The sequence below is a fragment of the Oncorhynchus tshawytscha genome, linkage group LG08, assembly GCF_018296145.1.
Source record: "Oncorhynchus tshawytscha isolate Ot180627B linkage group LG08, Otsh_v2.0, whole genome shotgun sequence".
In the NCBI taxonomy this organism is placed as follows: Eukaryota; Metazoa; Chordata; class Actinopteri; order Salmoniformes; family Salmonidae; genus Oncorhynchus; species Oncorhynchus tshawytscha.
Genome location: NC_056436.1, coordinates 54,444,171 through 54,467,053, shown reverse-complemented (window position 1 = coordinate 54,467,053; position 22,883 = coordinate 54,444,171). Strand labels below are relative to the sequence as shown.

At 41.9% G+C, this 22,883-nt stretch overlaps 1 protein-coding gene across 4 annotated transcripts in view; it reads right to left on the bottom strand.

The window, feature by feature from the left end:
• The window catches only part of LOC112256321 (E3 ubiquitin-protein ligase RNF130), a 73,997-nt gene that overhangs the window by 44,950 nt on the left and 6,164 nt on the right, over positions 1 to 22,883 (bottom strand). For all 4 annotated transcript variants that reach the window (XM_024429487.2, XM_024429489.2, XM_024429486.2 and 1 more), the window contains exon 3: positions 575 to 769. In XM_024429487.2, coding sequence (XP_024285255.2) covers positions 575 to 769 — 195 coding nt within the window. The remainder of the gene's footprint in view (positions 1 to 574; positions 770 to 22,883) is intronic.

The following is a 22,883-nucleotide window of genomic DNA, read 5'->3' as shown; positions in this document are numbered from 1 at the left end:
ACATACATACATACATACATACATACATACATACATACATACATACATACATACATACATACATACATACATACATACATACATACATACATACATACATACATACATACATACATACATACATACATACATACATACATACATACATACATACATACATACATACATACATACATACATACATACATACATACATACATACATACATACATTAAGCCATAGAACAAACCATATAAATAGGCCAAGCCATATGTACCCATAAGAATGATTCCATATTGTGTAACCTTTATTTAACTAGGCAAGTCAGTTAATTAAGAACAAATGATTATTTCCAATGATGGTCTACCAGGGAACAGTGGGTTAACTGCCTTGTTCAGGGGCAGAATGACAGATTTTTACCTTGTCAGCTCAGGGATTCGATCCAGCAAGCTTTTGGTTACTGGCCCAAAGCTCTAACCACTAGGCTACCTGCCACCCCATATTAACCGGGTCATATATACAAGCCATATAGAGTGCATAAGCCATATGAATAACCCATATGAATATCAATATGCCACAGATCTTCACTCCTCACCTTCATGGCCCATCTTGACGGTGTCCTCATTGGAGTTGTTGTTGTAGATGAGTACGGCGGAGGCGTTGAAAGCGGAGGCCTTGAGGATCTTCTCTTTGAAGGTGCAGTTGCCGCGCTGCAGCAGGGCCACCCAGTGCCCTGTCCGGGGGGGCACCACGAAGCGAGTGTGGGGGTCGCAGCCCTGGCGGTCCACCACTGGACAGAGGGAAGGAGAGGGGTGGAGTGTTAGGAACCTTAGCAGGCTGTAGAAAAAGGTGAGTGGTGTCAGTGTTTATTTTATTTTACATTTTATTTCACCTTTATTTAACCAGGTAGGCCAGTTGAGAACAAGTTCTCATTTACAACTGCAACCTGGCCAATATAAAGCAAGTGTATTTGAAGGTCTGCTGATAAACTACTTATAACTCATTAATATGTCATTTAGTAATCAAATAAAGTCATTGTAAATCAAGAGTTAAAGCATGGAACGAGTGTGGGGTCAACCCCTGCACTTTACACAGCATAGATAACAGATAACAAAGAAATCAATTTGAAAAGAAAACATATGAAGAAAAAAAATGTAATTAAAACTGTTGCAGATTCTGACATTTGGACTGGTTAGAATCGACATACACACACAAATGTACAACCACAAGGACACACACAGCTCAGTCTCTGTGAGCTGCTTAACCTTTATCAGTGTATAAAGCAGTTTAAACTGCACACAGCTGCCTATGGATAGCAGCCAATGGCTCATATTTCATTCTAACTATGTAACCCAGTTTAATGCCCTTTTAACAAATCCACAACCAGGAAATCCAGTGGCATATAATGGACCACTAAAGCAAAGTCCAAGTCACGGATAGAGCAATGACCGAGATGTTTCACCGCATGTATACATCTGAAGCATCCGTTTGGCATTTCCAATCACCACCAAATATGGTGATGAGAGGAAGATAAGTGGGAGAAGATCTCAATACAGTTCCCAAAACTAGAATCTGTTAAGAACAGAGTCGACTAAGTTTGGTAGAATTTACCCTTTGCAAAACTAAAAAAATAATAATTGTTGTTGAAAAGGAGTGCAAGGTCGAATTGAGTTATTGCACATGCACACTTAACAGAGCGGGCTCTCCCTAACGGAAATACGCAAATACATGCTAGAACGCACCTATAGGATCTTGCAAGCTTGTGCCCACCTCCTTGTTTGTTCTGCCCACTATGCTTCATTTGTTCCCACTGGAAACGATAGGCCGTGGTCTATCTTGGGTTAGTTATAAAAAATCTTTGGCTAAGAACTGCATGGAGTGACTACTGAGAAGACACAAAAGAAAAAAGGTTACACTGAATTAAGAAGAGATCTGGTTACAAAATGGGCAGTTTTTTCGTATCTGTCAATCAGGCTCATGTTGTGTACTAGCCATGCCCTGCTAACCAGTGGATGGCAAAGCTCTTCATTTCAGCAGGAAACCCATGACAAAACATGCTAAGTGCATCTGAAATGGCACCCTGTTCCTTATATAGTTTACTTCTTTTGACATATAGCGCAATACTTTGTGTCAAAAATTTTTGAGTTTTAAAATAAGGTATGATACTTTTGACAAGTGTCTGCATAGGGCTCTGGTCAAATAATAATGGTGAATAGAGTGCCAATTCGGGTAAATAATGTGTAACACGGATGAGTCCCTGTGCATAAGGTCAATCGACCAAATAAACAGGCCAGTCCAAATGTCAGGCTGGTTTAAAGTTTTAACTACTTTGCAGATATGAAACAGACAGACAATCACAATATCAGTCAAAAATATAAAACTCCCAGTTTTTGCGTCAAAACCAACTTTATAAGAGGTTTTAAAAATAGGTTCTATCTGACTGTAAATTCCATGATGGCAGTGTTGGCAGAATAGATGGGTGCAGTTCAATGTATGATTAATATAATTCACCGATACATTTCTTGGTAGTCCAAAAGATATTGCCATCAGGTTGTAAATTACAGCTGGCCTGGTACATTGTTTGCTGCCTCCACCCTTTCGGGATGCACGGTTTCAGTTTCAATGACTCAATATTTTGAACAGAAACTGACAGCTGTAAATAAGGCTGGGAATGTCAATACAATCAAACTAGCAAGGGCAATGATCAAACACAAGGCCTGGGGGCCGAATAGGACACACAAACAAGTATAAATGAGTCAACAGTTGAATCATCTACTTTATGAAATTACAACCTGATAGGGAAAGGGGGATACCTAGTCAGTTGTCCAACTGAATGTATTTAACTGAAATGTGTCTTCCGCATTTAACCCAACCCCTCTGAATCAGATGCGCTCGCGGCGGTAAATCAAACTTCAATTGTGCTGCTTTCGTGAATGCTGTTTACAGCCGAGGGAATGTGTGATAGAAAAATGACACATTTACATGATTTGTTTGATATTAAATCGTTAATGATTATATACTTAACTAATAGTAAGACATGTCTGTTCTATTAAATGTCTGTGTGAACTGCGAGGAGCCTAAAAACCTAAAGCTGGTATTCCATAGATAAGATGTGGTGGGTGTAACCCAAGATAGGGAGCCTGGGGGAATAGAACATAATCCTTATTGTGTCTAATCTTTCTTGCATCTGGGAAACAACACCAGAAGCAGATGTCCACAGGATAAAGCCAAAGTGACTCATGGTGCCCCCCAATTTGCATGGGTGGGGTGCACCCAGCCATGACTAAGCATCTTTAAAAACTCTGCATTGTCTGTAAAAGTTAGGCTACTCGTGACTGGTCTCACTATTGCAATAATTAATTGATATTAAATAAAGATGATTGTTTGAAGAAATGACAGTCTCTCTCAGTATGAATTTCCACTACAAAAGTGTACAGACACACGCCACAATCCTACTAAAATATAGCAGTCTGGCTTCGGTTTTCAGTCTGGCTTTGCAGCATTTTATGCACATCTGCAAGCATAGCAGCAAAGGCTGGTATAATATTATGTATATCTTCTTTAGTTTTAATATGTTAAAATGCTACATACAGCATCTTATGTACATAATTGGATGTTATAAAAGGACCATATTCTTTCTAATAAAACAATGACCAGTTTGGGTTGCAGTTGCATGTTTTTTAGTGTAAAAACAAATAGGCCATGTCTGGCCCGCAAATTTGTTGTGTATTTTTAATATGGCTCGTGCACTGATTGAGTTGGACACCCCTGGGCTAGCGTATCTGTTTACGTAGCTAGCTATTTATTTAGCAAGCTAAAAACAAGGAGTTAACCAAAGATACTTATAGCTAAGAATATGTTGATGATGAAGTGAACATGCAAGATCAATATGTGAAATCTAAATCAACTCAAATCATGATTGATTATATAAAACTCATTGAGATATTGTAAAAGGACGACGATATGGTTTATTATATTTACATCATCAAGGTTGTGTGAAGAATGACATTGATAAAAAGGGAAAATGCTGCATAGTCTTTTCCATTGACTGTGCGTTTTATATGGATTAGATCACAAATCCATTTAGGGTGGTTTTGGCGATTTGACTTCTATTGTCCGGCCAGTGCCGTTGACCTACCTTGAGGGTTTACACCCTGTAGTGTCATCTAACCTCCCTCTCTCTTCTCTGCCTTAATACTTCAAAGGCAGATGAACACCCAAAAGCTCTTTCCTGGAATTTGGCCCAGATAAAACTCAACATCATTTGTATTCTTTATTTTTTTCAAGGAAGGAGAGTGCCAAAAAAAAAAAAAAAAAAGCTAAGAGTCATCGTTTAAAAAAGAGACAATGCAATTTGCGGCAAATGTCCCCTCCCCTCTTCATTGCTCCATGGTCTAATTCGAATTGCCTGCTTCCGACCCCGTCTGGGAAAGTGAGGGAGGAAATGCACGCAGATGGGAACGCAATCTTAATAAGCCGCCTTCCAGGTGAATCGTGGCAGATTAATTTCAGCCACTATAGTTGTGGTGTCAGCAATATCCCGTTCCTGAACATTTATGAGAGTACCAGTAGCAAACATTCAAGGGAAAATGGCTTTACCACACAGTTTCTCATAGTGCTCCAATCATTTGCACATATTGATTGAGCCCGGTTTTTAGCTACATTTGATGGTTTTGGCGCCTAATAGTGACAGTTCAGGTCTGCCTTAGATGCATTGGAATTGGTAGTTGGGGCATGCTCATGCACATACCCACCCACAAACAATGGTCCATACTGTATCTATTTCAGGGCTGACATTGGATGGCTAAGCCACCCTGACTCTGAAAATGATGAAGTGGGCCTACTGTTGGGAGAGATACAGGAAGCACAGTATTCCGTCTCATATGAGGCGATGGGATCAAATCAAAAGGCTTGCAATATGACCCAGAAAAGATGTAAGTAAAGCGCTATGCGCACACACACAAATGTTGGGCAATACTGGCCTGAAAGCATAAACCTCCTACGCAATGCACACAGTAACAACAAAAATCCCAGAAGTTTTTTTGCCATCAACACTCATTAGATTGGTAGACAGTAATTAAGGGTCACTGACAGTTTGTTTTAATCATTGTCGACATTCTAAATTTGGGCTATAGTCAAAAGATGTGAATTGAACACCCACACCACATGATAAGCAGAGTATTTGTGACCCGTTTCAGGAAGCTAGGCGTATGTCGACTTCATTGGAGAGGCATTTGAACATATTTTTTTAAATCAAAATGCGTTATTTTTGGGCAGAAATGCCTTCTGGAACATGTGAACTTTCATGTAAAGTAATAAAACTTGTATGCCATCTGTAAATACATATACTGTACAATTGTTCAATTACAAGCTTAATTGGTTTAGCCACGGAAAAAGGCAGGAACCTTCCCGCTAGCCATGACTGGCTGAGATAATGGATGGGCTGAACATGCTGAGAGATTAGTTTGGATTGGTCTGCCATGTAGCATGCTCCTGTCTATAATGTGAGCTGCTCAGTATACATAGGCAATCCTTGCTACCGCAGCATTTTTTAAAGATATAACATTAGCCATGGAGAACTGCTAAAGTGTTGCTACTGCTCTCAACATTGCTGCCCAGAATTTACCAGACGTTATCTGTAAGAGGTGCGTACTGGCGGCAGAGAAGTCAGACGCAGGAGAGCAAAAACTGTGTTTCCAAATGGCGCAGTTTAATAACAACAACAAAAAACAACGGAAAACAGAACAATCAAATAATGGGTACATAACCCGATGCACACCAGGACAGACGTGCACAAGCACTTACAATAAACAATCACAGAGAAGGACATGAGGGGGAACAGAGGGTTAAATACACAACATGTAATTGATGGGATTGGAACCAGGTGTGATGGAAGACAAGACAAAACCAAAGGAAAATGAAAAGAGGATCAGCGATGGCTAGAAGGTAGATTGCCAAACGCCGCCCGAACAAGGAGAGGGACAAACTTTGGGGGAAGTCGTGACACTATCGACAAAGATCAGTGGGAAAAAGTTGTTGGACAACTTTCTGTACACGGTCAGTGTGAACTGGAGTGACATGACGCAATGCGGGCCAAACAAAATGTCTGCCATGAAATGTTAATCCATGTATACGGGTCAGAGTCTAGCTACATTTCTAATTTTGTCAGAAAGTCGTTTTCATTGCAAGCTTGCTGGCTCGCTAGATAACTTTACGTGTATGATCTGTGTAGTAATATTGTTTGTATATCATAATCTACAACGTGATTTGCATTGTTAGATATAGCCTAATGTTAGCTAGCTAGCTAACATTGAACATAGATGCTTAGCTTTAGCTACCTCCAGATTCATACTACAGCATCTCATGTGTGGTGGCTAGCTATGACAGTCAGTTTGTGTTGCTTGTAGTATGGGTTGGGATTATGGCTCAATGTTTAGCTACCTACATGTCTAAACAAAATACTCCACTTTGTCAGATGATTACATGACCCATCGCATTAGCCAGGTGTGTCTGGGGGTGATTACGGCCATCGATTGTATTTCATGAACATGTCTAGACAGTAGTGACCCATCCACTTAGCTAGGCTGTGGGGTGGTTACAGCATTTCTTCCACATTACCCATCAATTTAGACAAGTGTGTCAGGGGTGTGCCGACATGGCCATACTCGTAATTGTATCCATAAATTGACAGTTGATAGTTGGATCGGAAAAAAAGATAGTGTTTGAATATGTCAAAATAGATGTTGGCAAAATATCTCCCTGCACATTCTCACTGCAAAAAATGCTGAGGATTAGTAGCAGCGTGCGGAAGGGTGGGTGTGTCTGTGTGTCTCCTCAATTTGCAGAGGGCAGCCAGGTTTGCTGTCACTCAGTCAGAATGGGCATTAACATTTCATATGTTTTCCCTACCCTTGCCCCACTTGTTAGATATTATGCACATTGATAGCAAACGTCCTCGCCATGTGATGTATCATAGTAGCAGGCAGCAGCAATCCAAACGATCAGACCGAAAACATGCAAGGAAAGGTGATCGGGAGAAATTATGAAGCGAGTGGATGAGGAAATAGAGCTTCACTCTTTCCAATCAGAGCAGCAGGATCAACGCAAGGCCCACCCTTCTCTTTACAGACAGGCAAACTAGCCAGTTTAGTTATTTAGACCACACACACGACTGACTCAAAGACAGTACAGTATGGTTTAGAAATTGTGACTGAAACATGAGAAACATGCTTGCTGGAACAATATTTTTTATATCTTGGACACTTTCTATTTCTGATATTGCTACTATGCAAATATGCAAGTAACCATTTCACCGTACCATTTACACCTTCTGTATCCTGTGCATGTGACAAATACACTTTTAATTGATATAGTGTGTGTTTACCAGAGATGGTAATGTGACGAACAACCTGACCTGCACCAAAGTCAGACTAAGACACAGGCAAAGGACTAGATAAAGTGTATTTTTACCTGGAATTTTACATTTCACCTGACCACTTTTAGTCTTGAAATCTTTGGTAGTTTGACACGACTCACTCTGTTTAGCACATGGCCTCACATGTGAATCCTTAAAAAGATGGGTGGGGCTAAGGGTTAAAGGAAAGGTTCACCCATCTTGAACGTTATATTGTTTTTGAGCATCTCTGCGTGATGCTCTATTGATTTCCTGGGTCATTTCATGCGTATCTGAGTTATTGGTGTTCAAGCAGGCAGAAATCCGTCTGGTATGACGTAGCACTCTGATAGAATTGCTCTCACTACACACTGGAAGTTAATAGGAATACGACTTTTAGATTGCGAAACTGTCTATCACACGTCAGATTTAATTTCTGGCCGATGTCATAACTCGGTAGGATGTCTTCTCTCGAATGAGCCATTGATCAAATGTTTTCGATATTCCTACCTCGAGAAATGTTTGTCGGCCAGTTCAGTCCAGGGTGCATTGCATGGTTCTGTTGCCAGAAATATTATTCGAAAGGAGATAGAAATCATATTATGCCCCGTCCATGCTGCATCACGCAGTTGCTAAGCTAATCGCCACGCAATCCCTTCTCAAAGTCAGTGTATATGTCGAGAACAGGCACATTTTCCTCAGCTATACGATATTCCAAAGCTATACGATATTACAGATAGCAAGTTAATTATCTCACATCTCAGAAAATATTTGTAATGTTGTACTTCTTGTTGACGAAATTCCTGCTAATGTTGGTTTTGGAGCTAGCGCTTAATAGACTTCCATTCACCCCTTGAAAGAGAGCGCTCCTTGTCCTAGAATCGCCAAGAATGCACCATGTGGCCCATTGACGTAGCATGGGCAACGTTACCCATCTCCTCAAAAGTACACTGCTGAAATAAATAAAGGGAACACTAAAATAACACATCCTAGATCTGAATTAATGAAATATTCTTATTAAATACTTTTTTCTTTACATAGTTAAATGTGCTGACAACAAAATCACACAAAAATTCCCAATGGAAATTTATCAACACATGAAAGTCTGGATTTGGAGTCACACTCAAAATTAAAGTGGAAAACCACACTACAGGCTGATCCAACTTTGATGTAATGTCCTTAAAACAAGTCAAAATGAGGCTCAGTAGTGTGTGTGGCCTCCACGTGCCTGTATGACCTCCCTACAACGCCTGGGCATGCTCCTGTTGAGGTGGCGGATGGTCTCCTGAGGGATCTCCTACCAGACCTGGACTAAAGCATCCGCCAACTCCTGGACAGTCTGTGGTGCCACGTGGCGTTGGTAGATGGAGCGAGACATGATCTCCTAGATGTGCTCAATTGGATTCAGGTCTAGGGAACGGGCGGGCCAGTCCATAGCATCAATGCCTCTTGCAGGAACTGCTGACACACTCCAGCCACCTGAGGTCTAGCATTGTTTTGCATTAGGATGAACCCAGGGCCAACAGCACCAGCATATGGTCTCACAAGGGGTCTGAGGATCTCATCTCGGTACCTAATGGCAGTTAGGCTACCTCTGGCGAGCACATGGAGGGCTGTGCGGCCCCCCCAAAGAAATGCCACCCCACACCATGACTGACCCACCGCCAAACCAGTCATGCTGGAGGATGTTGCAGGCAGCAGAACGTTCTCCACGGCGTCTCCAGACTGTCACGTCTGTCACATGTGCTCAGTGTGAACCTGCTTTCATCTGTGAAGAACACAGGGCGCCAGTGGCGAATTTGCCAATCTTGGTGTTCTTTGGCAAATGCCAAACGTCCTGCACGGTGTCGGGCTGTAAGCACAACCCCCAGCTGTGGACGTCGGGCCCTCATACCACCCTCATGGAGTCTGTTTCTGACCGTTTGAGCAGACACATGCACATTTGTGGCCTGATGGAGGTAATTTTGCAGAGCTCTGGCAGTGCTCCTCCTGCTCCTCCTTGCACAAAGGCGGAGGTAGCGGTCCTGCTGCTGGGTTGTTGCCCTCCTACGGCCTCCTCCTGGTAGCGCCTCCATGGTCTGGACACTACGCTGACAGACACAACAAACCTTCTAGCCACAGCTCGCATTGATTTTCCATCCTGGATGAGCTGCACTACCTGAGCCACTTGTGTGGGTTGTAGACTCCGTCTCATGCTACCACTAGAGTGAAAGCACCGCCAGCATTCAAAAGTGACCAAAACATCAGCCAGGAAACATAGGAACTGAGAAGTGGTCTGTGGTCCCCACCTGCAGAACCACTCCTTTATTGGGGGTGTCTTGCTAATTGCCTATCATTTCCACCTGTTGTCTATTCCATTTGCACAATGTATTGTCAATCGGTGTTGCTTCCTAAGTGGACAGTTTGATTTCACAGAAGTGTGATTGACTTGGAGTTACATTGTGTTTAAGTGTTCCCTTTATTTTTTTGAGCAGTGTATATCTGCCGTTGCGAATGTCAGACACGACTCTGTGGCACATTGATCTGCAGGTTGAACATGGTGAGATTGTAGATTCCTAAATTGATAATGCAGATTGTTTTTTTTTGCAGATTCTACAGCTATCTAGCTACTTTACATGCTGATATTGTCTTTGGTATTATTTTGTGTAGCTACATTTGCATTGTGGATTTTGTAGTTGACTTGAGCGGCAACAGATTTCCACAACGATTTTCCAAGCTACCAACCTTATTATAATAGCAAAATGAAACATTTGTTCACAAGAAATTGTATTCTCACATATTAGTATTATTTACACTGTAAATTAAAGGAATGAGTGGTTTTGAGTGGATGTTTCCTTTAAGAGGGCGTGAACGATGCTCAATAGGTGTTGACAAATAAGAGCTCTCCAGTAGCTGTACCAAAAACATTCAAGGGCCATTTTCTCAAAAGTGGAGTTACAAGTTAATCAACTTTCAAAGCATAATTACTTTCCCATTGTTCCCCAACTGCAGTGTATGACATACAATTTAGTAGCTCTGAGTCTCTACCTTTATCCAATCTTTTTTAAATTTTTAATTGGGCTCCGAATCAAGGCAGTGGGTAACATTTCCGCTTGAAATAATGAAGTAACCTCTATTCTTTTCACCTGAGGTAAGTTTATATAAAATTCGTTGACCGACATCTGAACTGATAAGCCAATTGACAAATAGAAATTCAACCAATGGAGGCATGGCCTAGTTCTCAGGCTTAAAAACCCTACATGTATGCATGTTGGAACCGTCAGAGCATTTGCAGTAGCTCTTATAGCAAAGGCCCTTGAAAACAAATTAGGCTGTGACTATTTCCACATTCTGTTGAGTTGTGTTATATTGACATTTTGTGTCATTGGCCTACACACGAGACCACATAATGTCAAAGTGGAATTATGTTTATTTTTTAATTAATAAAAAATCAAAAGCTGAAATGTCTTGAGTCAGTAAGTATTCAACCCCTTTGTTATGGCAAATTTGCTTAACATGTCACATAATAAGTTGCATGGACTGTGCAACAATAGTGTTTAACAACAAAGCGTTATGTTTGGGCCAAATCCAACACATCACTGAGTACCACGCTTCATATTTTCAATGGTGATGGCTGCATCATGTTATTGTATGCTAGACTAGGGAGTTTAATCAACAACAACAACAAAATTACAGAATAGAGCTAAGAACACGCAAAATCCTAGAGGAAAATATTGCTCAGTCTGCTTTCCAACAGACACTGGGAGACATTCACCTTTCAGCAGAACAATAACCTGAAACACAAGGCCAAATATACACTGGAATAGCTTACCAAGACGATATTGAATGTTCCTGAGTGGCCTAGTTACAGTCGTCTTAAAAATGGCCTGAAAATCTATGGCAAGACTTGAAAATGGCTGTCGAGCAATGATCAACAACCAACTTGACAGAGCTTGAAGAATTTTGTGCACAAAGAAGAATAATGTGCAACTATTGTACAAGGAAGGTGTGCAAAGCTCTTAGAGACTTAACCTGAAAGACTCACCTGGAATCGCTGCCAAAAGGTGATTCTAACGTGTATTGACTCAGGGAGTGAGTACTTATGTAAATTAGATTTCTGTATTTAATTTGCAATAAATGTGCAAACAGTTCTAAAAACATTTTCACTTCGTCATTATGGGCTATTGTGTGTCGGTGGGTGAGAAAACATATGAAACATTTTGTTAATTCAGGCTGTAACACAATTAAATGTGGAACAAGTCAACTAACTTTCTGTCGGCACATGTCACCACAATGACGATTCTGAAGTTCGCAACAGGGTCATTTTCACTCCTACTAATTTCTGAGAGTTACGGTGCAATTCAGAACTATGTTTTTTTTTGACCCCAAGGACAGCACTCGTCATCCACGGGCCTTGTACAGAAAATAAGACATCTCGTGGTGCACTTCAATTTGACACTGCCCATATGTATTTCTGCAGAGCCTTCTTGGGTGATATATTCCATTGGAAGAAGACCGATGCAATGCTTTGCTGTTAAGCTGAGTTACTTGCTAGCCACTGATAGTGTCTTCATAACAGAGTGAGTGGGGTGACTCAGAGCAATGTTGCACTATGCAGTGAGAGAACACGAACAGAACGTGTGAATCTGCGACAAGACCCACAAGACAGTAAACCACCTTCTGGTATGGTGGTGAGAATAGACAACGCTTTGCACACGGATCTTGTGTATCTCCTGTTGCACAAGGCTTTACATGGCACATGTCAAATGTTAGATGTTGTGAAACGCATTGGTATTAAACTGAGACATACAGTACTTTTGCAAAATGGAAGACTTGTTCAACATTTTCTGAGTGACCTAAATATTTATGTTTTCTGGGTGACCTAAATATTGACTGGATTTCATCAAGCTGCCCACTCAAGAAAAAGCTTAAAATTGTAACCCTTGCCTGCAGCCTGGTTCAGGTTATTATTCAACCTACCAGGTTATTAGACAACTTAGACATGACAACAACAAATTCTGAACTTTACATTCATGCATCACTGACCAAACGAAAAAGACAAGCATTGTAATGTTGAATTCCATAAAGTGAGTGTGGAAGAGGTGAAACAATTATTTTTGTCTATCAACTATGGCAAGCCACCTTGGTCTGACAACTCGGATAGAAAATTACTGAGGATGACAGTGGACGATATTGCCTCTCCTATTTACCGTCTCTTCAATATAAGCCTATAGGATAGTGTGTGCCCTGAAGCCTAGAGGGAAACAAATGTCATTCCGCTACCTGAGAATAGCAAAGAACTCTTCAGTGGCTCAAACAGCCGACCAATCAGCCTGTTACCAACCCTTAGTAAACTTTTGAAAACAACTTGTGTTTGACCAGGTACAATGGTATTTCACAGTAAACAAATTAAGCACGCTTATAAGGAAGGGCACTTAGCATGTATGGCACTACACAAATGACTGATGATTGGCTGAAAGAAATTGATAATATTAAAGATTGTTGGGAGCTGTTTAGTTAGACTTCAGTGCAGCTTTTGACATTATTGACCATAAACGGCTGCTGGGAAAACATGTGTGTTGTGGCTTTATATCCCTTGCAGTCGTGTGGTCAGGTGCCACAAAGAGGGATTTAGGAAAATTACAATTGGCCCAGAACAGGTCAGCATGGCTGGCCCTTAAATGTACATGGAGAGCTAACATGAATAATATGCATGTCAATCTCTACTGGCTCAAAGCAGTGGAAAGACTGACTTCATCAGTACTTGTAAAAAAAAAGAAACGTCCTGTCACTGTCAACTGCGTTTATTTTCAGCAAACTTAACATGTGTAAATATTTGTATGAACATAACAAGATTCAACAACAGAGACATAAACTGAACAAGTTCCACAGACATGTGACTAACAGAAATAGAATAATGTGTCCCTGAACAAAGGGTGGAGGTCAAAATCAAAAGTAACAGTCTGTACCTGGTGTGGCCACCAGCTGCATTAAGTACTGCAGTGCATATCCTTCTCATAGACTGCACCAGATCTGCCAGTTCTTGCTGTGAGATGTTACCCCACTCTTCCACAAAGGCAAGTTCCTGGACATTTCTGGGGGGGAATGGCCCTAGCCCACACCATCCAATCAAACAGGTCCCAGACGTGCTCAATGGGATTGTGATCTGGGCTCTTCGCTGGCCATGGCAGAATACTGACATTCCTGTCTTGCAGGAAATCTAGCACAGAACGAGCAGTATGGCTGGTGGCATTGGCATGCCGGAGGGTCATGTCAGGATGAGCCTGCAGGAAGGGTACCACATGAGGGAGGAGGATGCCTTCCCTGCAGCGCACAGAAGTGAGATTGCCTGCAATGTCAACAAGCTCAGTCCGATGATGATGTGACACACCGACCCAGACCATGACGGACCCTCCACCTCCAAAATCGATCCCGCTCCAGAGTACAGGCCTCGGTGTAACGCTCATTCCTTCAACGATAAACGCGAATCCGATATCACCCCTGGTGAAACAATACCACAACTTGTCAGTGAAGAGCACTTTTTGCCAGCCCTGTCTGCTTCAGCGATGGTGGGTTTGTGTCCATAGGCGACGTTGTTGCCAGTGATGTCCGTTGAGGACCTGCCTTACAACAGGCCTACAATCCCTCAGTCCAGCCTCTCTCAGCCTATTGCGAACAGTCTGAGCACTGATGGAGGGATTGTGAGTTCCTGGTGTACTCGGGCATTTGTTGTTGCCATCCTGTACCTGTCCTGCAGGTGGGATGTTCGGATGCACTGATCGTGTGCAGGTGTTGTTACACGTGGTCTGCCACTGCGAGGACGATCAGCTGTCCGTCCCGTTGCCCTATAGCGCTGTCTTAGGCGTCTCACAGTATGGACATTGCAATGTATTGCCCTGGCCACATCTGCAGTCCTCATGCCTCCTTGCAGCATACCTAAGGCACGTTCATGCAGATGTGCAGGTACCCTGGGCATCTTTCTTTTGGTCTTTTTCAGTCAGTAGAAAGGCCTCTTTAGTGTCCTAACTTTTCTTCACTGTGATCTCAATTGCCTACCATCTGTAAGCTGTTAGTGTCTTAACAATCGTTCCACAGGTGGATGTTCATTAATTGTTTATGGTTTATTGAACAAGCATGGAAAACAGTGTTTAAACCCTTTACAATGAAGATCTGTGAAGTTATTTGGATTTTTATGAATTATCTTTGAAAGACAGGGTCCTGAAAAAGGGCCGTTTTATTTTTTTGCTGAGTTTATTTGTGAGAGGTATTGGCATGTTGAATGCACCGAGCTGTCTGTTTAAACTACTAGCACACAGCTCGAACACCCATGCCTACCACACAAGACCTGCCACCAGAGGTCTCTTCACAGTCCCCCAGAACAGACTATGGGAGGCGCACAGTCCTACATAGAGCCATGACATGGAAATCTATTTTATCTAATGCAAGAAGTAAAATCTGATGTAAAAAACAACAACATTTGACTTGGGCAGTAACACCGGATATAGCCATGGGATTGTTTTTCAAAATCGTCAACATTGTTGCAACTATTTATTTTAAGTTTGTCTATACATTTTCATATTTGTAGCTATTTTTTAAGTGAATAACTGCAGTCAAAGTTAGGAGATGAAACAGATTGTGGTCTTTATTTCAGCGGTCACATTATTTTACATTATGAAGACAGAATAGCTGAGCCAGTCACGTGTTTGTTTGTAAATAGCACAACAGGAGAAAGCGGGAGCAGGCGAGTCCAGCTGTGTATTGACAGGGGTGGGTTTTATATTGAAAGTCAACAGTGTTTTTTTTGTTGCTTCAATAGAGTGATCAGGGACGTGCAACTATCGTTTTCCTTCACAGAATATACATTTGTGCAACACATTCGGCAGAAAATAACTTAATTTCCATCCGATGACAGAAGTGCAACGCTATTCGGCTGGGAGTTACAAGTAAATGAGCTTACAACGAGAAAGCAAGGTCCTTTTAGTAGTGGCCTGAGGGTGAACAATGTGTGGTAAAATCTGTTGTGAAATGTATTGTATTGTAATGTATTTAAAATTGTATAACTGGCTTAATTATGCTGGAACCCAGGAAGAGTAGCTGCTACTGCTAATAATAAATACAAATACAATCAGCCTTCAAAAAACATTTTGCTGTGTTACATCCCGAATTGAAAAAGTATTAAATTGAGATGTTGTGTCACCGGCCTACACACAATACCCCATAATGTCAAAGTGAAATTATGTTTCTAGAAATTAAAATTAAAAGCTGAAATGTATTTCGCCAATAAGTATTCAACCCCTTTGTTATGGCAAGCCTAAACAAGTTTAGGAGTAAACATGTGCTTAACAAGTCACATAATAAGTTGCATGGACTCACTCCGTGTACAATATTTAACATGATTTTTGAATGACTACCTCACCTCTGTACCCCACACATACAGATAATTGTAAGGTCCCTCAGTCGAGCAGTGAATATCAACCACAAAGAAGGAGGCATTGAATATCCCGTTGAGCATTGTGAAGATATTTATTACAATTTGGATGGTGTATCAATGCACCCAGTCACTACAAAATACAGGCGTCCTTCCTAACTCAGCTGTCGAAGAGGAAGGAAACCGCTTAGGGATTTTATCATGAAGCCAAAGGTGACTTTAATACAGTTACCGAGTTTATTGGCTATGATAGGAGAAAACGGAGGAACGATGTATTTACTTCACAATAATAACCTAAATGACAGAGTGAAAATTAGGAAGGCTGTACTGAATGCAAATATTCCAAAACATGCATCCTGTTTGCAATAAGGCAACAAAAAAAAGACAAGTATATCGATGTTTTTTTAACAATGCTAGAATTTTTCTTCCACTGTGACATTACATTATTTTGTGTAGATCGTAGACAAAAATGAGAAATCCATTTTAATCCCACTTTGTAACAACAAAATGTGGAAGAAGTCCAGGGGTGTGAATACTTTCCGAATGGCACTGTATATTTACCAGATTAGTTTTCAACCAAGAAAGCTCTCAGAACATGGCTAGTGCTATTTATTAAAGCTACAGTTTTAACTTCACAGTTCCAGTAAACCACTTGTCTGTGGGACTCCTCCAGTTCCACACTCCCCGAGGACTGCTCTCCCTCAAAGCTCAGACTTCTGTTTAATGAATGAGTTAGCGTAATGGTGGTGGGGAGCAGGATAACTATTGGAATCACATAACCCCGCCTGACTCACTCGGCTTAGTGGGCTCGGCTCACACTGGTGACAGAGAGCCAGCAGGACCACTGTGAGGTAAGAGGAACACCAACGTCACAGCTGAACCCTCTTAAGGTCAAGGTCAAGGTTAGTATAACCTACATATTACTGCTAATAATCTAATATTCAGAATAACTGATAAAAAGAATTCTGGCGATATTTACACGTCTACTTTATAAGTGTGTGAGTGAGGAGGAAAACTCATCCAATTTTGCCATGAATGTCAATCCCTTGGGCATCATACTGTATAAGTAACAACACACTGTGCAAAAGTCATGATCAAATAACAAAGGCAAACTAAATTTGAGTGACATCTTCCCCAAACCTGCTCTGTTTCCTTCCAGAGGCAACCAATTGGGGTATATTCTATATCCCAACATGGCCAATGTACAGTGAAACTCCAGAGAGATGATGACAGAGTGTAGGCTGCTGCCCTTTGTTCTAACATTCATCTCTTGTCTGTGGTTAGGCTGGTGCGTCCAAGGCAATTTAACGGCACATTTTCTCCTTAATGCTGCGGATGGAGCGCTCTGTTCGACCCACCAACCTCCAACCAATCAAAATGGCTCATCCGTCATCATCACTGAAGGCTTAGGAGACTGCTCTCTCTCTGTCTGCTTCAGAGCTGCCCCCCCCCTCCTCCTCCTCACATTCACAGAGCCACAGCTAGCAGCCCGCAGATACTGTGGCAGCACACAATGGAAATAATACACTGCAGTCTAATAGCAGAACACCGGATGGAACTCCACTACCAAGGCTTTCATTAGTCACCACTGACTAAGGGCGTTTTCACACATAGTTCTGAGCTATAGTTTGAAACAGTGTTTGATTATTAGTTACATAATTATTTTCTAATTTGGTCCGGTTGGTTTCACATTGCCAAATGTCAAACAAACTGAAATGCCTAAACAATACCACGCGTTCATGCAAACCATTTGTTTATTGGAGAAAAATGCTCACATTTAATCCATCTATGATTAGCAAGAAGCATAACTTGTGTCCAAAAACATCATATTACTTTCGCTTTGGTCTTCAAAAAACATGCGGGAGGAATAGCCAATCTAACTGCGAAGTGAATAGTCTATATTCAGTAGCCTATATCCCCGGTGTAGCCACAGTCTCCCCTAATCTTACCACTGCTCTTCCCTGCAGTCCCTAGGAGGGGTGCATCACTTGAGTGAGTTGAGTCACAGACGTGATCTTCCTGTCCGGTTTGCGTCTGTTCGGTGGAGAAGATCTTTGTGGGCTATACTCAGCCTTGTCTCAGGGTAGTAAGTTGGTGGTCTGTTGATATCCCTTTAGTGGTGTGGGAGCTGTGCTTTGGCAAAATGGGTGTGGTTATATCCTGCCTGGTTGGCCCTGTTCGGGGGTATCGTCGGAGGGGGCCACAGTGTCCCCCGACACACCCGTCTCAGTCTCCAGTATCTATGCTGCAATAGTCTTTGTGCCGGGGGGCTAGGGTCAGTCTGTTATATCTGGTGTAATTCTCCTGTCTTATCTGGTGTCCTGTGTGAATTTAAGTATGCTCCCTCTAATTCTCTCTCTCCCTCCCAGAGGATCTGAGCCCTTGGATCATGCCTCAGGACTACCTGGCCTGATGACTCCTGGCTGTCCCCAGTCCGCCTGGTCGTGCTGCTACTCCAGTTTCAACTGTTCTGCCTACGGCTAGGGAACCGTGACCTGTTCACCGGACCTGCTGTTTTCGTCTCTCTATCTCTGAATGCTCGGCTATGAAAAGCCAACTGACCTGAGGTACTGACCTGTTGCACCCTCTACAACCACTGTGATTATTATTGGACCCTGCTGGTCATCTATGAACATCTTGAACAACAATCTGGCCTTAAATGGCCATGTACTCTTATAATCTCCACTTGGCACAACCAGTAGAGGACTGGCCACCCCTCCAGAGCCTGGTTCCTCTCTAGGTTTCTTCCTAGGTTCCTGCTTTTCTATGGAGTTTTTCCCAGCCACCGTGCTTCTACATCTGCATTGCTTGCTTGTTGGGGTTTATGCTGTGTTTCTGTATAGCACTTTGTGACATCTGCTGATGTAAAAAGGGCTTTATAAATACATTTGATTGATTGATTAATCTGATGAGGTTATAAAAGCACTGCTACTCACAGAACGTTTCAGAGATATCAAGCCATCGTACTGCATGCATTTTTATCAAATGCTGTACGCCTCTGGTTCTTTTCCGGTGTTTGGTCCGGAATGCGTTCTCACCTGGAGCGAACTGCATCATGGTACTAATAGAATCGGACCAGGACCACCCTTTTTTGAGCAAACCACATTGCGTTGTTTAGTGCACTCCCTAGTGCGGATAGAGTGTTCACACCAGTCCAAACGAACCAAACTAAGGAGGAACACGTGCCAGAGTTTGGAAAAAAACGATCCAAACCAATTTGGTGTGAAATTAAAATCTGTTTTTCCTATTTGTCCTGCATACATTTCCTATCCTGCGTGTGTGGTATTACAATGTTACAGCCCACATAATTGTTTTGTGTTAATTGTGCGATACAGTAGATAAAGGAGATACTGAGCAGGTTCACAAGGCATACAGTATTAAGGCATCCCCCCAGAGTGAAAGGTTACAACAAGATCCATATCTGCTCATATTCTCATCAGATTGTCCAAGAAACCTCAATGGTAACTAGCTAGCTAGCTAGCTGGCTTGTAATCCTAGAAGCGTAGTAACAGTAACTTTACACTAGTTAGATCATTTTTGGGATTAATATAGAATTGGCTGGTGATGTCATTGAGATCATGAAATACAATTAAACTGTCCTCAATATTCAGATGAGTTTCAATGGAAGATAACAATAATTAAAATGTTGCCACTGCTGCTCAAAATAAAAATCATAGGGGGAAAAAAACTCTACATTTGATATAGCCACAGGAAGCAGTTTGGGGGTAAGGGTGTTGCAATTTTGGTGGATGCAACAAAATAAGTTTACCATAATTATCAGACGCAAGTTAAAAATGATCTGTACACAACAGTTAACCTGTTTTGTGAAATAAAAAATACTTGCGTGATATTTATTCCAGTATCTTGAAATATCTTGCAAATGCAACTTATTTCTATGTGATTAATGAATTGACAATTTCAGTTCTTTTCCATTTTAGTAGACACTCTTATCCAGAGCAACTTACTTAGTATGAAAATGTATGCACTCACTTTTTTTTAACTGGCCCCCCGTGGGAATCGAACCCACAACCCTAACATTGCAAGCACCATGCTCTACCAACTGAGCCCCATCATCACAGCATCAAACCACTTGATGTCTCAATGTACTCAATTACTGTATTATGCACTTCTCTTCATGGTGATGGAAAGTCTACAGGTATAAACCTAGATGACCAGCCTATGTACATTAAGTGGTTTGTAAGGATGGTAAAGTAATACTGCACAAAAAGTGGTTGTTTTCCATGTTATTTGATCAACATGTGGATGTTTTGTGTCTTTGCCCAGAACTTTTTGATGTAAATGTTTGTGGACATGGTTTTGTTCTTTCTAGATTCCATTAGAAGGACAATTGCAGAGAAAGGGACAGGGCAACAACTCTTACAATTCCAACTATTAAATCCTGAAAGACACTGTTCTTAATTATACAACTACCTTTTTGCCAAAGCGGAGATGCTTAAAAAATGTTTTTGCCTGCGCTACAGACGTCTATATCGGCCCGCTAATACTTGTAAAGACCCAGTGCACTACTTTTGAGAATTTATTATACATCTTTTATTAAAATAATTTTTTAAAATTCAGATTTTTCAGGGGGTACAGCAGCAACCTCAGTATCCCTACTCCCTACCTACTGCAAGCTGATATTTCTTCCCAGTAGTGAGGGAGTGTTGGTCATTCATGGCCTGGGGTGAGGCTAATTAGCCTACATCCCCAACGAGCCACGCCATGCTAGGGTCATTTATTGCCATGTGGGCTCACTCGAGCTTCCCAAATCACCTGGCTCGGCAACTACGCAACGGCACAACAGGGTTTCCATTGACACACGGTCTTACTGGCCAAGTGCTCTATACGGACAGGCTTCCATCCATCTGACAAGGCTGGTTACTCTGGCTGCTCTGGGTCTGACTTCTGATTGGGTGGTACTGTCTTGATAGCTTGTCTTGGTTTTGGAATGATTTCTCATTCCTAAACTATGATTTCTAGGCCTAAGTTGCTGGCACTGGCTGGTGAGGAGAGACTGGGCAAAGTGAACGGAGCGGAGGAAAGGAGGGGAAAGAAGAACATTTATCCGAGCGACTGCTCTTCTTTATGGCTCTAGCGAAGGCAGAGCAGCTTGGGCTTCGATCGTTTGATCTCGCCACCATATGTCCTATGCCCTTGGAGACCGCCTCAGTCCTACGGTTGGGCAGCCAGAGATGCAGAGAGATAGAGATGGAAAGGCAGAATGGCCTGAGGACAAAATTCTAATGCTACACGACTCAAAACAGGAAGCGATAAATCAACAGGTTTATGTTCCAAGAGATCTGGAGGCTGTGGACTGTGTTTAGAATGGCTTTCAGAAATGTAAACTTCTCTCCTGAAGTACTACCAGTACTCACACTCTGTATAACAAATCATATTTAATTCAGGGGCTATTGAAAAGGTTATGTGAGGATGTTACAAGATAAACTTTCCATTAACATAAAAGAGAACTGAATTAAATGGATACGATCAGTTTGACACCTCACTTAACAGACCACCGATAGAGTTCAAAATCAGCAGAGTGAAATGGGTTGGATTGAAATGTTCTAGGCACAACTAAGGGTCAAGGTTCAAAGGGTACAGACAAAGGTCAAGGCACTCTGCGAAGAGAGTTGTTGTACTTTATAGGTGCTCTGATACCTTCTATATCTCTGCCAAGACTCCAGAGTAAACCAGTTTAGTGAAGCCAAGATTTTGTTTCTGTTTCTATTCATGGCCTCCATAGAAGTGACAGCTGGCAGCCACCGCAGCAACATAGTTGCCATTTTTATGAAGTCCTTACAATATTTGGTCCTCGTGGAGAACGTGTTAGCTTTGTAATAATAGCAGTCACCAAATTTAGAACACAGTACTTTAACGAGCTCCCGAGTGTCTCAGCAGTCTAAGGAACTGCATCTCAGTGCTAGAGTTATCACTACAGACCCTGGTTCGATCCCGGGCTGTATCATAACCAGCTGTGATTGGGAGTCCCATAAGGTGGCGCACAATTGGCCCAGCGTTGTCCCGGTTAGGGGAGGGTTTGGCCGGAGTAGGCCGTCCTTGTAAAATACGAATTTGTTCTTAACTGACTTGCCTAGTTAAATATAGTGTGTGATTGCGGCCTGCAATTCAAGGCGCCCCTGCATGTGTGCATGCCTAGGGCTGATATCTGACCTGCCACACACACCTAGCTCCATTGACTCTGCAAAATCAGGTGGATGAATTGTTGGATTGATAAGAGACAGTGGACAAAGAGGATTGTGCCTAGTGGTTAGAGTGTTCGACTAGTAACCGAAAGGTTGCAAGTTCAAATCCCCGAGCTGACAAGGTACAAATCTGTCATTCTGCCCCTGAACAGGCAGTTAACCCACTGTTCCTAGGCTGTCATTGAAAATAAGAATTTGTTCTTAACTGACTTGCCTAGTTAAATAAAGGTAAAAAATATATATATATTTAAATACCCTGATTACACCACGCGTGTGCGAGCGTTGCAAAATAAATGTAGAAATCTATGTTATTAAAGTATTGCGTCTGCGTTGCCAAGAGCTAAAATAGAAGTCCTTTCTATTTCTGACGCAGATTGCTCTGTAAGTCCTGCCTCTCCCATCTCCTCATTGGTTTATAGAAGCAGGTACCCAAGTGCCATCTCCTCATTAGTTATACCCACATGGGTGATTGAAAGACAAACTGTTTTGCCGGTTGTCGTGGTAATACTATGAAAGTTTAGATGCCAATCACCATATAAGTTCAACGATGAAAAAGCCTGTAAGGAGGAGAGATGACTAGAAACGATTTGGTTGACCGTTTTATGTGTGGATTAATTGTCGGAGTAGAGGACCTTGTGCATTTCAGGTAAAATAACAACCTAATGTTTACATCCCAGGCAAAATTAGCTAGCAACAGCAAGCTAGCTAAATAGGACAAATTAGCTAGCAAGTGCAAACTAACTAGCTAAATTGCCATAAATGTTTCATGCTTTTCGACCTATCCCCAAATTAATGTCATTGGTTCAGAGTTTGTTTTGATATTTTAACCTGCGTGTTGTGATCGCGTTTGGTGTAGGGGGACAAAATACATTTATGCACGATGGCGCACGCGCCCAGCCGG